The 15,744-nt window shown below is 40.6% G+C and overlaps 1 protein-coding gene across 1 annotated transcript; it reads left to right on the top strand.

The window, feature by feature from the left end:
* The first annotated feature begins 2,440 nt into the window (after window positions 1–2,440).
* Window positions 2,441–15,540, top strand: cul3b (cullin 3b). The gene is made up of 16 exons (XM_086080925.1): window positions 2,441–2,695; window positions 5,991–6,188; window positions 8,487–8,600; window positions 8,684–8,844; window positions 8,946–9,060; window positions 10,336–10,564; window positions 10,833–10,978; window positions 11,408–11,584; window positions 11,661–11,831; window positions 11,965–12,072; window positions 13,044–13,168; window positions 13,404–13,500; window positions 13,670–13,804; window positions 13,895–14,081; window positions 14,207–14,352; window positions 14,446–15,540. The coding sequence occupies exons 1-16, from the start codon at window positions 2,633–2,635 to the stop codon at window positions 14,575–14,577; spliced, it is 2,304 nt and encodes a 767-aa protein (XP_085937051.1). The 5' UTR covers window positions 2,441–2,632; the 3' UTR covers window positions 14,578–15,540.
* Window positions 15,541–15,744: the final 204 nt, after the last annotated feature.

Below are 15,744 nucleotides of genomic sequence, written 5' to 3'. Positions count from 1 at the left end.
TGTGTTTTACTTAAATTGGAATACAGCATGGGTTGACTGCCTTGGTTCGAGTCTTTTCTACTAAAATGTTTGCAAAGGGCATACTAGTAAACCTGTACTACACGTGTTTTTACAGTTACTCTCCCACTTCAGCTTTTACATTGTTCCATACCATGTAAGTTCATTTGAAGCAACCATGTCACGTGTATCTGCATTTTTTCATGTGCAATATGAAGTGTCTGAGTGGAAATGTAAATTCCCTTGCCTCTTGTTTATTTATTTCCTGACATTTGAGCTTCCTGATGCGTTTTGAGGAAAAATGCCTCAGAAAGTTCAGATGTCAGCATTGAGTGTGTATCTGTCATTGTGTGTTGCGTTTTTAGTCAGGGCTATTTGCGACCAGGTGAAAAATTCGGACTCCCTGGCCAAGCTTCAGAATTGAAACTTTGTCTTCATTCTCCAAATATAGAGTGATGACGTGGGCTATTGTTTATATCAAATGTTTAGTTTTTCTGCTACGTCATTGCCATCTTTGATATGTTCCCTTCCTAATCTATGTCTCCATCACAAAACAGCAAGAAGGCCATTGCAATATTCGTCTGTGACTTACATGGTGACAGTGGCAACAATATTGGTGTAAATAGGAAGGTTTGAAGAAGGATACGTTACGTTGTCTGTCATTATTACAATGGGACATATTTTCTTTGTAAAGTGCTCCTTTTGAGCCCCCCCCCCCACACACACACACACACACAAACACACACTCCACCCCAAATCCTCCAAACTTGAGTTATGAAGAAACAGAAAAGAAAACAATGCGTATTCTAGATTTCTGATCATGCAGCACAAACAAGAGCCCAATCTAATCTGATACTGTATAAAAGATGCTTTACTGCAGAATAAATACAGGTGGATTCTACTTTTCTTTTTTTTTTTTCTTTTAGTCTGAGGAGCTCTGGCTATATCTTGACTTTCAATGAACAATGATATATTTGGAGGGGGAAAAAGACAAATGGATTACTTTTGTTTGGTTCATTTGTGGAATAAATGTGATGAAAGGTGTCAACATTACTGACTCCAAATGTTCTTTTTTTAACTTGTTCTTTTACGAGAAAAATATGAGCTTTGAAGAAGTGACAAAAAGGATCTTAAATTTAGTTCTATGTGACTTCCTAACAAGTACATTATCACAAAACCCAAAACATGCTTTCCTTATACATAAATTATAGACTAAGCAAAAGAATATTAAATATTGAAAAATATTGGCACTGTACTGATAACATGTTCACTGTCTCTCAGTTGAAAAATCCAAATGCAAGAGGCAGGAGTAAAGGATACACAAAAAGAAAATCTAAATACAGCTGATAAACACATTTTTCCCAATCAGGTTCCAATGTTATAATTATTGCCATTCAACAGCCAATAAATTACACTGCTAGTCAGACTCGCTGAGCATGTTTAAAACGATCATTCATTCTGCTAATTTGAAGTGCAGGAAAGGTCCCAACTGCCGGTCAATTGTCTGACAAAGCTAGAACAATATATTATCCATCATAACCACAGACAAGAGACAAACGTTGCATAAAACAATGAAGTTGTCATCAAAAGAAGAGTAAAATGATGATGATGATGATGATGATGATGGTAAAAGTATTCATAAGTAACAAAAAAAAACGTGTGTTTTATTTTGTTTGTTTTGTTTTCCTCAGAGGCACACTACATGACAATCAGTATTGAACCTGTGTGCACTTTGCTACAAAGTAACAAATTAATGCAAAATTAGCTAATAGTCGCATCTGGAGAGGGGGTGGGGGGGGGGTCACCACAAATCCTTTTTGGAGGCAACAACTAATTATTCTCTGTAATAAGGCCATGGACGGGGAATATCTTGCGTCTCTGAATCTGTTGCCATAGTTACACGATCACGGTCCTTTATGACGCTGCTCTGCTCTCCGTGTTTTCCCCAAGATCAATATCAAGCAATAAGATCTCAAACGCAGTTAGGTTTACGTACCTGTGCTTGCGTATTTTTACATGTAGTCATTGTAGTGATCTAGGCAGGTGGGAAAAAAAAGATAGGCTAACAAGCGTATTTTAACAATGCAAGGAGTAGAAAGTACTGTTTTCAAGGGTTAAAGCAGTAAAGTACAAATGCAAAATATCTACTCAAGTACACTAACGAAGTATTTGTACTTCATTACTTCCCACTACAGTTAATTGGGTTGATAATAGTGTAAATATCATTCATATGTTACGTGTTGTGCAATTTGAGTAGTAAATCAAACCATCCGATAAAAAAAACTTCAATGGTGCTTGAATGCAAGTAAAACCATAACAAAGTATGTACGTTCATGTTCAGGTGCAATGCAAACGATGTACAGTACAGTATAGTAATCAATAGTGTCATGTTTTCCGCAAGTCTCGCGTGAGTTGAAGCGCGTGAGCTCTGCGCAATGAGACTTGTAGCTCGTCCGCCATTGCTGAGCCAAGTACTACTAGCGAATTTGGCTGTCAACAATAAACTTACTGCGCCGGGACGTGGAGCTACGAGGTCGAGTGAAAGCTAGTCGGCTGCTCCAGTAACCAGTAGTCGCCCCGTCCGTCCCTGGAGAACTTTTTTAATGTGAATACAGAGCCCACGGACGAGGCAACCATGTCTAATCTCAGCAAAGGCGGCACCAAGAAGGACACCAAAATGAGGATACGGGCCTTTCCTGTAAGTGAACGCCGGAGACGATGCCTTGCCTGCCCGCCAGGCGGTGACTCGATCACCGTGGTCTCAGGCTGTTGGCTTGTAGCTCTGAAGCTAACCAGCTGAGCAGTAGACGAATAGGAGTAAACAGTGGCGCGGTCAAATCGCGTCCTACCCCCACACATATTGTAGCTCTTTAGGGGACATGCGTGTATTATTATGCGCACATAGGGGACGTTTCATTAAATGTTTTTGTCAATAGCTTGAAAAGCTCCCCAACGTTAGCTTGGTGGTCGGATGGATCTTTGACGCTAACGTTAGCTCGACTCGTGACACTTGTTGTTTTGCCTATTGTTGACTTTGACAATAACATGCCCAACGACAATATAACTTAATTCGAACGTTTATTCTAACTGACACCTCGGCGTAAAACATCAGCGACGTACAAGAACAAACAGGCGTCATTACATGTAGATCGATGCTAACAATTCTTCGGGCAGTTAGCATAGTTCTGGGCTTGCAAATGCAGTAATGTCATGGATACAAGATCCTAACTCGGTGGATCGATATTTTGGAATTGCAGTGGTGTTGGAGGAATCTTATCCGTCCACCTGACACTCCCTTTGTCTGCAAGTCATCGGAAGACCTCAGATTCAGCTGACCTCATTTAGTGTAAAATAGAAATTCATTCGTGGAACTGACTGGGGGAGCTTGTATATCATCCAAATGGACTTCTGGCTGCTGTTAGTGTTCTAATGATGGCTTGAACTACGTGACCGTGGCCATACACAGCCTAACTGTTGTTAACTTGATCAGGGACAAGTGAACCTGTTGATAAAGGCCCATTGGCATCATGGATTCATATGTTGGGGCTTACCATTTGGCAAGACACAATGAAGTTGTGAATGCCCCCAAAATAAAATCACTGTTGGATAAACCATTGTAATTAAGCATGGGCTGATATTATACTATTATACTGAAAATTTTAACAAAAGTATTGCGGTATTCAAATTAAAACTCTAAATGTCTTTTCTTTTTTTTTCTTTTTTTTTGAGAAAATGAGCCCCCCCAAATGAACACAATCTATTTTATGTTTAAACAAAATATAGAATAGTTGATACATTAAGAAACCTGTACCAGGTTAAGGTCAAACAAATACATGTTAACATTATTCTTTCTATTTTTTTTTACAACAGACCTGTGGGCTACTCATGTTGTCCTTGGGCTAACTAATACACCCTGGCACCTACACTTTTTTTTTTTTAAGCATCACTGTAACAGTGTCTTTTGTCTAACCTTCCTCCGTCCCTCCTGCGCTTCCATGCATGACTTGCAAGAAGGAGAGAAAAAAATAGTTAATTGGAGGCAATAGCTTCAAATAGAAGGCTCATTTATTCAACTCAGCCAATCGTATACTGCCATGCTTTGACGACCCCCCCAAAAAAAATTAAATTACAGCTTGAAAATGTCCTCTTTTTTTTTAGTATTTGTAAATAAAAACAGCATTGTTTTCATTCAAAACAAGCTTTTTTCTTTATACAAAACATAGTATATTTGCTACACTAAGAAAACGTGTGTATGTTAAGTTTAAATAAATGAATAAATAAAGAAAGAAAAATGTTAATGTTCTTCTTCAGTTTTAATTCATACCAAGTTACAGTGTCCCATCACTGGTGCGCTATTTTTAGAACAGACGTGTGGGCTACTCATGTTGCCCTTGGGGCTAACTAGTACACGCTGGCACCTGCACATGTATATGTTGTTCTTTAAAGGCTAATGCAAAGGCATCTGTGTTTCATCTAACATCCCCCTGTCTCTCCTCCACTATGCATAACTTGCAAGGAGGAGGGGGGGGAAGTTAATTGGAAGCACGTCAGAGGTGGCTCGTTCATTCAACTCTGCAAGCAGCAAATTATATAGTGCCCTGCGTTGACATCCCTTCAAAAAAAGAATAGAAGAGCAAAGAATGTACAATGTTTTTGTGTACGTTGTAATTTGCAATGTTGTCTTGCCTCAAGCCATAAATGCTTATTTGCAAAAAGACTCCCATTGTTGATGCATTACATTAAAACCTTCATTCATTGTTCATACAATGGACATATAGTGCATGCGTTACAGTTGACTTAAGTCTGCTTTAACTTGTTAGTGGGCTCATTATTGCAATGCCATAGGACATGTTATTGTTTTACCTGATTAATGATGGCGTTGAGCGTCAAAGCCGGCTAAGAAACCCCCACTGAAGCCACCACGTCAGGGACAGGAAGTTCTTTGACTTCAACTCTACGTATCCATCCGAAGGTGTTAGTTAGCACAATATGATCTCATTGCAGGGGTTACACTGAAGCGACTGGTCATTTATTTTATTTGAACAAAACGAAGCCGCACTTTGTTAGGGCGCGTGTGCGCACACTTCTTTGTTGGTTCAAGCGGCTTCTTCGGATGGGCACCCAGCAGACGAGCACTCGGCGACTCGGCTGTGCTCAAAACAGGTTATTGTGCTCCAAATGTTCTCTTAACGTGCTTGGAATTGTGGCACCAATCTAACGGCATACTTTGAAAGCCTTTGCCTACAGCACGCAGAATGCCAGGGCCGGTTTTTGGCCCCCCCCCCCTTTTTTTTTTTTATTGAACATTTTATCAAACGTTTTTTGTATTGATATTGTTAATACAAATTGACATTATATGGGTGGATGGATCTTAACAATACTCATCTTTTTCATTTCCCTTCCAAAATGATTCTTCATTGACTGTCTTTTTCAGCGACAACAGGCACATTGAAGTAACACTCTCACCAACAGTTCCTTTTGTGACTAAACACTGTTGATTAGTAGAAGTAATCTAGCGTTAGATTCATTATGATGAGTCACAATACGACAGTGTGACGTGAGTAAGCTCTCATTTGCAGCATTTCCGGGAGCACAACGTCTTTGTTAAGTGAGACTGAATTTAAGAGAGTTGAGTCGGATTCTTAATGACTGAATGTAAAAACTCCCTAACATTATGTTAGGTTAATTAAACACTCTAAATTGTCTTTAGGTATGTAGTTGTTTACATGTGCAAATGGCTGGTGACCAGTCCAGGTACCCCACTCATCTAAAGTCAGTCATCCAGGATAGCCTCAAGCAAACTCGTGATCCTAATGAGGACGAGCGATATGGAAAATCAAATGGATGGAATCACACTGTAAACAAAAAAAAAAATAATAATGCTGTAGAGAGGAGATTGGCAATTTCAGCGCCATAACAGGACAAGCGCAAGATTCACTTGAAATGATGTTGGCCTAAAAATACAGAAACATTGATGTCCTGTTGTCCTGCAGATGACAATGGATGAGAAGTATGTGAACAACATATGGGACCTCCTGAAGAATGCCATTCAGGAGATTCAGAGGAAGAACAACAGTGGCCTGAGCTTTGAGGAGCTTTACAGGAACGCCTATACCATGGTGCTCCACAAACACGGAGAGAAGCTTTACACCGGACTGCGGGAGGTTGTCACCGAACATTTGATCAACAAAGTAAGATCAGCACACGCGCACACACACGCACGGAATTACAAACAGTTCAAAGAATTGTCACCTTCGACACTACTTTTGTAGAGCAATTGAAATAAAGCTGAGATGTTTGTTTTTGAGAAGTGCAATGAAGAACACGCAACTCACAAATGCAATGCCTGGTGTAAGTTAACAAGACATGTTTTTTTTTCCTAATAAAAATAGTAGTGTCAAATGCTATTTTTTAGTATATTCCATTAGGGATGGGTACCAAAGACGGTACTTTTTGTGGTATGCACCGATTCACGTCAAATTAAACTATGCCATGTTTCGGTACTGAAGCACGCCTTTTTAAGTTGTGACTGTGAGGGAGTGCAGTTAAAGCACTTGAACGCAACATTTACGTACACCAGTGTACTGGCCGTCACCCACTCGCGCAGGATTTCACACGTTAAGAATACATTTCCGGGTTTGCAAACAAGCGAGATTTATTTATAAACAAATACAGTTTATGGAGTATGACGGCCTCCACGCCGGGCGCATGCTGGCAATGTTCCCGGTTCCCCGCAATCAGTGCATTGCTGAGAGGGAAGTGTTACCAGCCGCGTCCTTTGCTACACCCGCGCACGTCGCCCGCACCGAAAACTGAGAAGTCCGTCTTCCACCACTTAATTTCTTCTTCTTTTTTTGCTACATTTGAATCCAGTGTAGCACGTGGCAGGCTTTACTTTACGTCCTTGAAAAACAACTGCACAAGAAACAAAGATAACATCAATTATTAATTTATATATTTACTGTTTAACTTCGTTCTTTGTGCTGTTCATTACACAGAACTTTGCTTCGCACTTTGGTTTTTGTAATATTAGTTTATGTGTATTGATTATACTTCAGTCATTTTTAAATGTTATACTTTTAGTTTTACTATTCCTCTCTGGCTCATTTGTTTTAAATTTTTAATCTTTATTTGTCAAGTTTTCTATGTTGAAAAGTAATTATGTTGATTTTTTAAAATGTTTTTACTGTTAAATAAACAATTATACACATTTACCACCAAAAAAATAAATAAATAAAAATAAAAGAGAGGGGAGAGAGAACGAACAAAAGTAGTAAAAAAAATTTACTGTTGGGTACCGATATCGATTCCCGGGTACCAAGAATTGGAACATTACCGGTTCAAACATGAAAGGTACCCATCCGTATATGCCATAAGATGCTAAAAATAGGGTCGCTAGGCTTCAAATGGCCTCGGGGCTGTAGTTTGGACACCCCAAATATTGGAGAAAGTTCATCAATTGTGGCTTTGACTCAGAATCCCATCATGCACGCAGAAATGAATACTTTAGCAAAATAAAAGTAATAAAAGCTCCGTTCTGGATCGCTGAATGACTTACTTTTCCAGGAACCACTTGGCCAAAGTACTTCGAACCACCAGTCTTTGTACTTGAAATAAATCACCTTACTTAGTTCTCCTTATTCTCGGCAATGTCTCGCCTTCCTCTCCTTATCTTATCACCGCCCTTCTTTTGGGCAAGAAGTGCTGCTGTAAAAGCAAAACACAAACACCCTCGTAGTCTTAACAAATCACACTAACCAATGCTGACTTTGGCACACCACAATAGTTCGACGTCCACAATTTAAATACTGCTTTGATGACATGTTTCCTCACAAACATTCACATTTGTACACACTTTTAAGATGCTTGACATAAACACAAACCACAACAGTAGTAATATTCAACTTTAGAACAGCGGTCACCAACTCTGGTCCCCGAGGGGCCCCTAACATGCATGTATCGATGTTTCCCTCCTTCTACACACCTGATTCATATGACCAGGACCGTTTTGAGGCTTCTTGTTGTCCATCGATTATTGTGCTCCCACACTCATGCATTTAATATTAAAATGTATTGCATTTGACTCCCCGGTCAATTTTGTCAGTAGGACGTCTATATGTGGATGTGAAAACGGTTTGTGTAGTTTGCTCTCATGCAAGTGAAGGAGCACCTGCGATTATCCATCAACACTTCAGTAGGAAAGAAAAAGGGGGGGAGGTCAGCGTGCCCTTAAAATCTACTGTTGACGTTTGCTTTTCTTTCTCTTTTTTTTTCCTCCTTTTCTGCTGAGTCACACTGCAGGGACTCCTATCACACTGCTGAATGTTCCGCTCGTGGTGTTGTAAGATATAGTAAAGTATCATCTTCTAAAGGAAGACAGGAAATCATTTGTATGTAACGGTGCAGTTTTCTGTTCAATTGTACGCTGCATAGCATGCTGAAACATCCCCACTTGTTTGTATGTGTGTGTTCTTTCCCCACCCACATAGGTACGAGAAGATGTCCTCAACTCCCTGAACAATAACTTCCTCCAAACCTTAAACCAGGCTTGGAATGACCACCAGACTGCAATGGTGATGATCCGGGACATCCTGATGTACATGGTCAGCTGATGTTGTCTCTCAGCCTCACTGAGCACCTTGAGACTGCCATCGAAAACGCGCTTGTCTTTTCTGCTCCTCCGCAGGACCGGGTTTATGTGCAGCAGAATAACGTGGAGAATGTCTACAACTTGGGTCTCATCATATTTAGGGATCAGGTTGTCCGCTACGGGTGTATCAGAGATCACCTCCGACAAACACTACTGGACATGATCGCACGTGAAAGGAAGGGAGAGGTGGTGGACAGGTAGAAGACCAAACATCTTTTTCTGGATTTTATTGCCTTTGTGTTTGAGTGAACAGAATTTGTTTGGATTTCATGTTTGCTCTGCTTCGAATCTCCTTTAGGGGCGCCATCAGAAATGCCTGCCAAATGTTGATGATCCTCGGTCTCGAAGGCAGATCGGTTTATGAAGAGGACTTTGAAGCGCCTTTCTTGGAAATGTCTGCAGAGTTTTTCCAGGTATGTCAAATAGTCGGCAGTGTACCTCTACCTATGCACTCATGTCTTTTTTCTGTGGCACCTGTCTTCGGGTATTTGTTGAAAACGTTTTTTATGTCACAAGATGCCGCCAAGCCCGATTCCAGGAAAGTAGTCGTCTGTAAAATAATGTATGTGGGGTGTCTGAAAAAAACAAAAACAGAATTCAATAATTAATTAATTAATAATTCCTAGGGGTGCACCAATCACAACTTTCTGGCCGATCTCTTAAAAAGTCTGGCCTGCCAATCTCGATTTTTTTCATAACAAGCAGCATACACCTTCAGAGTTCCAATCTTATTTTATTGGAAAACGTTGAACAATATCTGTGAAATAATACAAACGGGTTGTTTTAACTGCAAATTAAGTAGTTCTCTGAAATAAAAATGAAAAGCCTATTAGTCATCTCAGCAGAAAAGGACAGTGGCTGACTTTTTCAGAGCTCTGAGGAGGGAGATGAGATCGCTGGAAAAGATTGGTTTAGATTTAAGGGATCGGCCGATCACCAATCCCCCAAAACTAAGGAAATCGGGGCCGATAAATCGGCGCACCCCTAATAATTCCCTTTATGAGCAGTACGACTACTGTGTTTGCTGGTCATGACGTCCATCATTACTACAAGGCAGCAATATAATACAGCGTACCACTTCATACTGGCTTGTAGAATTTAGTAGGGCTCATCATCATAAAAGTCAATGTTAACGTCTTCATTTAAATCGTTTTGAAAATGTTCCAACTAATGTGTTCAGTTGTAAATGTATGTATTGCATGTTTTAAAAGCAGCTACATTGTTATTGTTTTTTTCCACTTTTTAAACTTTGCTGTAAAATGTACTTTTGTGGTGTTTGCAAATAGCTCATTTTCACCAGCTGGTAATTGGTAAATATGCATATGTAATTAACGTTGCTATAATGTTTTTTGTGAATTATAGTGTTCTGCTTTTTTATCATGAATCATATTTTGGGTATTATAAGAATGTGTGTACGGTACACTATATATTGTGTATATCAATGTTCCTTTTTCACATACTGTACAATGTACATTATTGGCCAATGTGTCAGATTCGGCACGTTTCAGCTCCCAATATCGGCTGCAAAAATCCCGCATTGGTCGAGTTTAAGCTCAATGTAGGCAATTACAATAGATAGACACAAGGTTTAAAATGAGGTCAAAAACAAATAAATTGAACTAAACTCTAAGAAAATCAATAACCAAATATACAAAGAAAATTAACGCTGCATTTCATGTTTCTCTCAGATGGAAAGCCAGAAATTTCTTGCAGAAAACAGTGCGAGTGTGTACATAAAGAAGGTAGAAGCCAGGATTAATGAGGAGATTGAGCGGGTGATGCACTGCCTGGATAAATCCACCGAGGAGCCCATTGTCAAGGTAGTGGAGAGAGAGCTCATATCCAAGCACATGAAGACCATTGTGGAGATGGAGAACTCCGGTCTGGTCCACATGCTCAAGAATGGCAAAACTGACGGTAAGGGAACTTTTTTTCCCCATCCGAGTTTGGTTTCTCTTGGATAAAATAAAAAATCCTGAGTGCAAGTTCAGCACAACAAATTACGCAGTGTGTGTGTGTAATGGAAAACTTGATTTGTCAGCTGTTTATATGCTGCTGAGCAAACTGTACCAAGAGAAAACTATAACTAGATTGTAAATCAAAGAATTGGAGTAGAATGTTGACCAAAAAATAAAAAACTCACTTTTTTTTATGCTCCAAGTGATACATCCTGTTTGATCCACAGATCTGGCATGTATGTACAAGCTGTTCAGTCGGGTTCCAAATGGACTGAAGACCATGTGCGAGTGTATGAGCTCGTACCTTCGGGAGCAAGGCAAGGCTCTTGTGTCTGAGGAGGGAGAAGGGAAGAACCCTGTGGACTACATCCAGGTACACCTCGACCACTCCGACATACAAACATAAAAAAAAAAAAATCCCAGAGAGTCATAAAAGAAAAAGATGTCATGATTTTATTTTTATTTTTTGTCCTACCAAGTACTGTAGTTAGCATTGAAATCCTGAACTTGCAAGTATTTTAATGAGTGCCCTAAAGGGTGTTAGGTAGGTTTGTGGTTGTAAAGAAATCCGAGTCAACATTAAGAAATGTTGAAAATGTTCAAGCTCACCACTGCATGCAAGTCCAGTCCAGGATCGTAAGACTCCTCTCAACCTCAGAACACGACCCAACATTTTGGTGTCTGACTTCCACCTGTTTTTTTTACACGTGACCTTGTTAGAATGAAGTCGGGTATTTTGGGTAAGGTGTTTTCACTGTGACGATGATTTCCTGGGCCTCATTCGTCTCTCTTCTTTCCACAGGGACTACTGGACCTGAAGTTGCGTTTTGACCGTTTCCTCCAGGAATCTTTCAATAACGACCGTCTCTTCAAGCAAACCATTGCCGGAGACTTTGAGTACTTCCTCAACCTCAACTCGCGCTCGCCCGAGTACCTCTCACTCTTCATCGACGACAAACTGAAAAAAGGTGTAAAAGGGGTGAGTTGGTCAGTGAGCGCCAGCTGACTTTCACAAGCACCCGTCGTATACATTTTGTTGCTGTTGTTGTCTTCAGCTGACAGAGCAGGAGGTGGAGTCCATACTGGACAAGGCCATGGTGCTTTTCCGCTTCATGCAGGAGAAGGATGTGTTTGAGAGGTACTACAAGCAACATCTGGCGCGCAGGCTGCTCACCAACAAGAGTGTCTCGGATGACTCCGAGAAGAACATGATCTCCAAACTCAAGGTGTTGGGACGGACATGTTTGGATTCCAGCTTTAAGAACAAAAATTCATATTCAGCTGATAGTGAATCATGAAAATGTTAGCATGTATAATTTCAGAGCGTAATGGGTTTTTTTTTTGGGTCACATTTGCCAGACTGAGTGTGGCTGTCAGTTCACGTCCAAACTGGAAGGCATGTTCCGAGATATGAGCATCTCCAACACCACCATGGACGAGTTCAGACAACATCTGCAGACCACCGGGGTGAGCCCACGCGACATGCCGCAACTCGCTGGCGCCTCCTATAATAGCACAATAGAAAAATAATCGAATTATTTGAACAACCCTTTGCCTCACCACCCCCGATATTGAGATTTAATATTGGATTATTTTTTGCCTATATTTAAATTAGGTGTGTAAAAGTTAGTGCGTTAATTTAAAGTTCCTTTAATGCCACTCGTTTTTTTTAAACGTATGATTAATGACCGCACCTTACTTGTAAAGCCTGTAATGGGGGAGTTCCAGTCCCAACGCAGCAGACACGTCCATGTCATAATTTAGCAGTAATAAATGTAATAATAATGCATATATTTGTGGACACTGGGGTCAAGTTGTATTTTACAATTTTAAAATAAGCAAAATTTCACAAGTTACTACATATTAAAGATTAGATAGCTCTGAATGTGAAAAAAAAATGCACTCTAGCTGTCAGTTACAAATGCAATTATGCCATCTCGTGGCAGAAAAATGACCTCAACACAAATCAATATCACACTTATACATATACATCTTTTTAACCTCTTATCGTTCCAATAAGTGGTTTTATGAACTCATTTTTATGAATTATCATAAAATTACTGTATCAATGACTGATAGATGCAGCCATATTTCTATTACCAGTAGTTTAACATTTTTCCTGCTTTTATGTTAACAAGAGTATGAAAAGTTACACACTTACTAACTGACATTTTATTGTACATTTAAAACTTGGAAAATTTGCCATTAATTACGATTAAAAATGTTCATCGCCTGACACCCCTAATTTTAATATTTGTATTTGCTAATTGTAATCTCCAATACTATGCCAATAACATTAATACGATTACATTCATACAATTTACTGCTTTATAGGATTTATACTAAACACAATTGACTTGAGCAGCCTGTCAACTGTTCCAGTTTGTCACGTTGGGCCCGTTTGGGAGATCAATTGTCCATCTGTGTTCTGACCTCAGGTGTCTCTCGGGGGCGTCGATCTCACTGTGCGGGTGTTGACAACAGGCTACTGGCCGACACAGTCGGCAACACCCAAATGCAACATCCCTCCTTCACCTCGACATGCTTTTGAAGTCTTCAGAAGGTCAGCCCGTTGAACATGACATTTCCTTTGTTACGGTTTTCCATTTCTGTTTTAAGTCCCTGATTGGCCAGATTCTGTGCCTGGAGGTTTCTTGTCAATTTCAGGCAAATCGATATCCAAAACAGCATCCATGCTAACTTGATTATACAACCAGTGGAGTTTGAAAAAGGAGATTCATGAAGCCACAGTGACTCTTCTCCGTCGTTGATCTTGTGCGACTTCATTCACTTTGTAGGTTTTATCTTGGGAAGCACAGCGGTAGACAACTCACACTGCAGCACCACATGGGCTCCGCAGATCTCAACGCCACCTTCTATGGGCCCATTAAAAAGGTATTTTACGTACAAATATTCATTTTCTGCCTCCCGAGAAAGAGATGGTTGATCATATCTGGCTCTGCTTGATATCTATGTTAAATCTGTGTTAACTTTAAACGTTACATTTATTTTTTAAGAGAGAAAATACATTTTTTCGAGGTGATGACAGATGATGTGTCAACAGGAGGATGGGTCAGAAGTGGGCGTTGGCGGAGCCCAGGTAACTGGTTCCAACACCAGGAAGCACATCTTGCAGGTGTCCACCTTCCAGATGACCATCCTCATGCTGTTCAACAACAGAGAGAAATCCATATTTGAGGTCATTAATCGTCCTGACACAACTTCTCAGACCTCAACTGATGCCCGACTTTAATGTCTCCGTCCGCGTCTTGGTCTCCCAACCCTGCAGGAGATCCAGCAGGAGACGGATATTCCGGAGAGGGAGCTGGTGCGTGCGCTGCAGTCGCTGGCGTGTGGGAAGCCCACCCAGAGAGTCCTCACCAAGGAGCCCAAGTCCAAGGAGATTGAGAATGGCCACATGTTTACAGTCAATGACCAGTTTACCTCCAAACTGCACCGGGTCAAAATCCAGACAGGTAAGCCAGCCCATCAAGAGATATGCAGCACAGGGATCTTTTTTTTTTTTTCTGTATGGATTGAGGGTCGATTTGACATTTGTGTCATGATCCTCATCTTGACATTTGTCATTTGCGCCCCCTAGTGGCTGCTAAACAAGGAGAGTCCGACCCAGAGAGGAAAGAGACCCGACAGAAAGTGGACGATGACAGGAAGCATGAGATTGAAGCTGCTATTGTTCGCATCATGAAGTCTCGGAAGAAGATGCAGCACAATGTCCTAGTAGCAGAGGTGCGTTGGCTCAAAGTGATGGGAGATGTATTTCTTTTTTCTCACCAGGCACATTATGGTTTGTGCTCAATGATTTTTGTGTTTACTCCCCAGGTCACACAGCAGTTGCGAGCACGATTCCTCCCCAGTCCTGTAGTCATCAAGAAGCGTATTGAAGGACTCATTGAGAGGGAATATTTGGCACGAACGCCTGAGGACCGCAAAGTGTACACCTATGTAGCGTAAACCACGTGAATTCAATGCACCATAGAGTCGGGAGAAAACAGCGAGCCTTGTTTTTGTGGACTGCTATGCGTTTGAATGAACTTGGAAGTGCTCTCAAAGTTGATTCTGGGATACACTGGGAAGTTTCACTTTTCTTCCATAAAAAATGTTAGGGAAAAAAAAAATCATGCAAAAGATGGGGAAGTTTTCTAGCAATATTAGATTTCTCCTGCTAACAGAAATGACCGCAAGGTCTAGTTTTGTACAAAAGTATGTTTCTTGTGGCCTTTGGAGAGAATTGCGAGAGCCTGTTTGACCAAAAGGTTGAAGGAGTTTTGTTGCTCGGTGGTTACTAAGCAGACATGTTGTGGCTACACAGAGACTTAAGAAAACTTTTGAATTCACGCCCCTGTTTTAATTGTTGATGTCTGTGTTCTGTTTGTGTTTTGTTGCACAACAATGGCTGTACAGACACTCTTTCCCCTTTCTGAAGACGTGAAATGGAGCAAAGAGGGCAAAGTGTTTACTGGCACTCTACGGCAATGGCGTTCAAATTCACTTTGAGTACTTGAGGAAACTTGACGAGTGCTTAATTTATTTTGCAAACCCGTCTGTTTTTGAGGTTGTTCCATGCCTGAAATTTCTTGCACCTCCTATACTGTTCAATGCTGTTGTCACATACAATATTTTTTCAGAGGCTAAACCCCATATAAAGCCCCATAGATGTTATGGTCCATCAAAACATGACTCAGGCCTGGATGAGTGACCACAAAATGGCGGCTGCTCTCTGAATGGCTACATCCTGTGGTGCAGGTTGGGTTTTTTTGGGTTCATTCTTGGTTGCATTTTGAATGGGTGGAACCTAACTAGCACCATGTTCTAATGTGTACAAATTGTAAAATAATTATTGTACTCACTGCAAAGGTGGATTGTACAGGGCCTTGTTTTCATCATAATAAATGTAGAATAAAAAGGATGTTCTCACTTTTGACGTTCTTCCCACAAGATGGCCGGAGCGAATGTCAGATGCCTCTGCAACCATCAATTAAATGTCCTTCAAGCTCGACCCACTCATTCATTTGAGGAGCTCTGCAAGGCATCCCGCAAACCAAGTGCAACTCTCACTCGTGTTTTGTTTCCAAGAACATTGGTCACACGTATTGTTTTAACTTTCAACTGTACTCACAA

The sequence above is a fragment of the Leptonotus elevatus genome, chromosome 7 (assembly GCF_054856555.1).
Source record: "Leptonotus elevatus isolate MCC_2025b chromosome 7, RoL_Lele_1.0, whole genome shotgun sequence".
Classification (NCBI taxonomy): Eukaryota; Metazoa; Chordata; class Actinopteri; order Syngnathiformes; family Syngnathidae; genus Leptonotus; species Leptonotus elevatus.
This window is presented reverse-complemented; position numbering and strand designations above follow the sequence as displayed.

Bases quoted from the DNA above. Each gene is read 5' to 3' on its own strand.
- cul3b (XM_086080925.1), top strand. From the start codon at position 2,633: ATGTCTAATCTCAGCAAAGGCGGCACCAAGAAGGACACCAAAATGAGG. The intron at 2,696-5,990 runs GTAAGTGAACGC...GTTGTCCTGCAG, and splicing joins TGAGGATACGGGCCTTTCCT to ATGACAATGGATGAGAAGTA. The intron at 11,585-11,660 runs GTGAGTTGGTCA...TGTTGTCTTCAG, and splicing joins TGAAAAAAGGTGTAAAAGGG to CTGACAGAGCAGGAGGTGGA.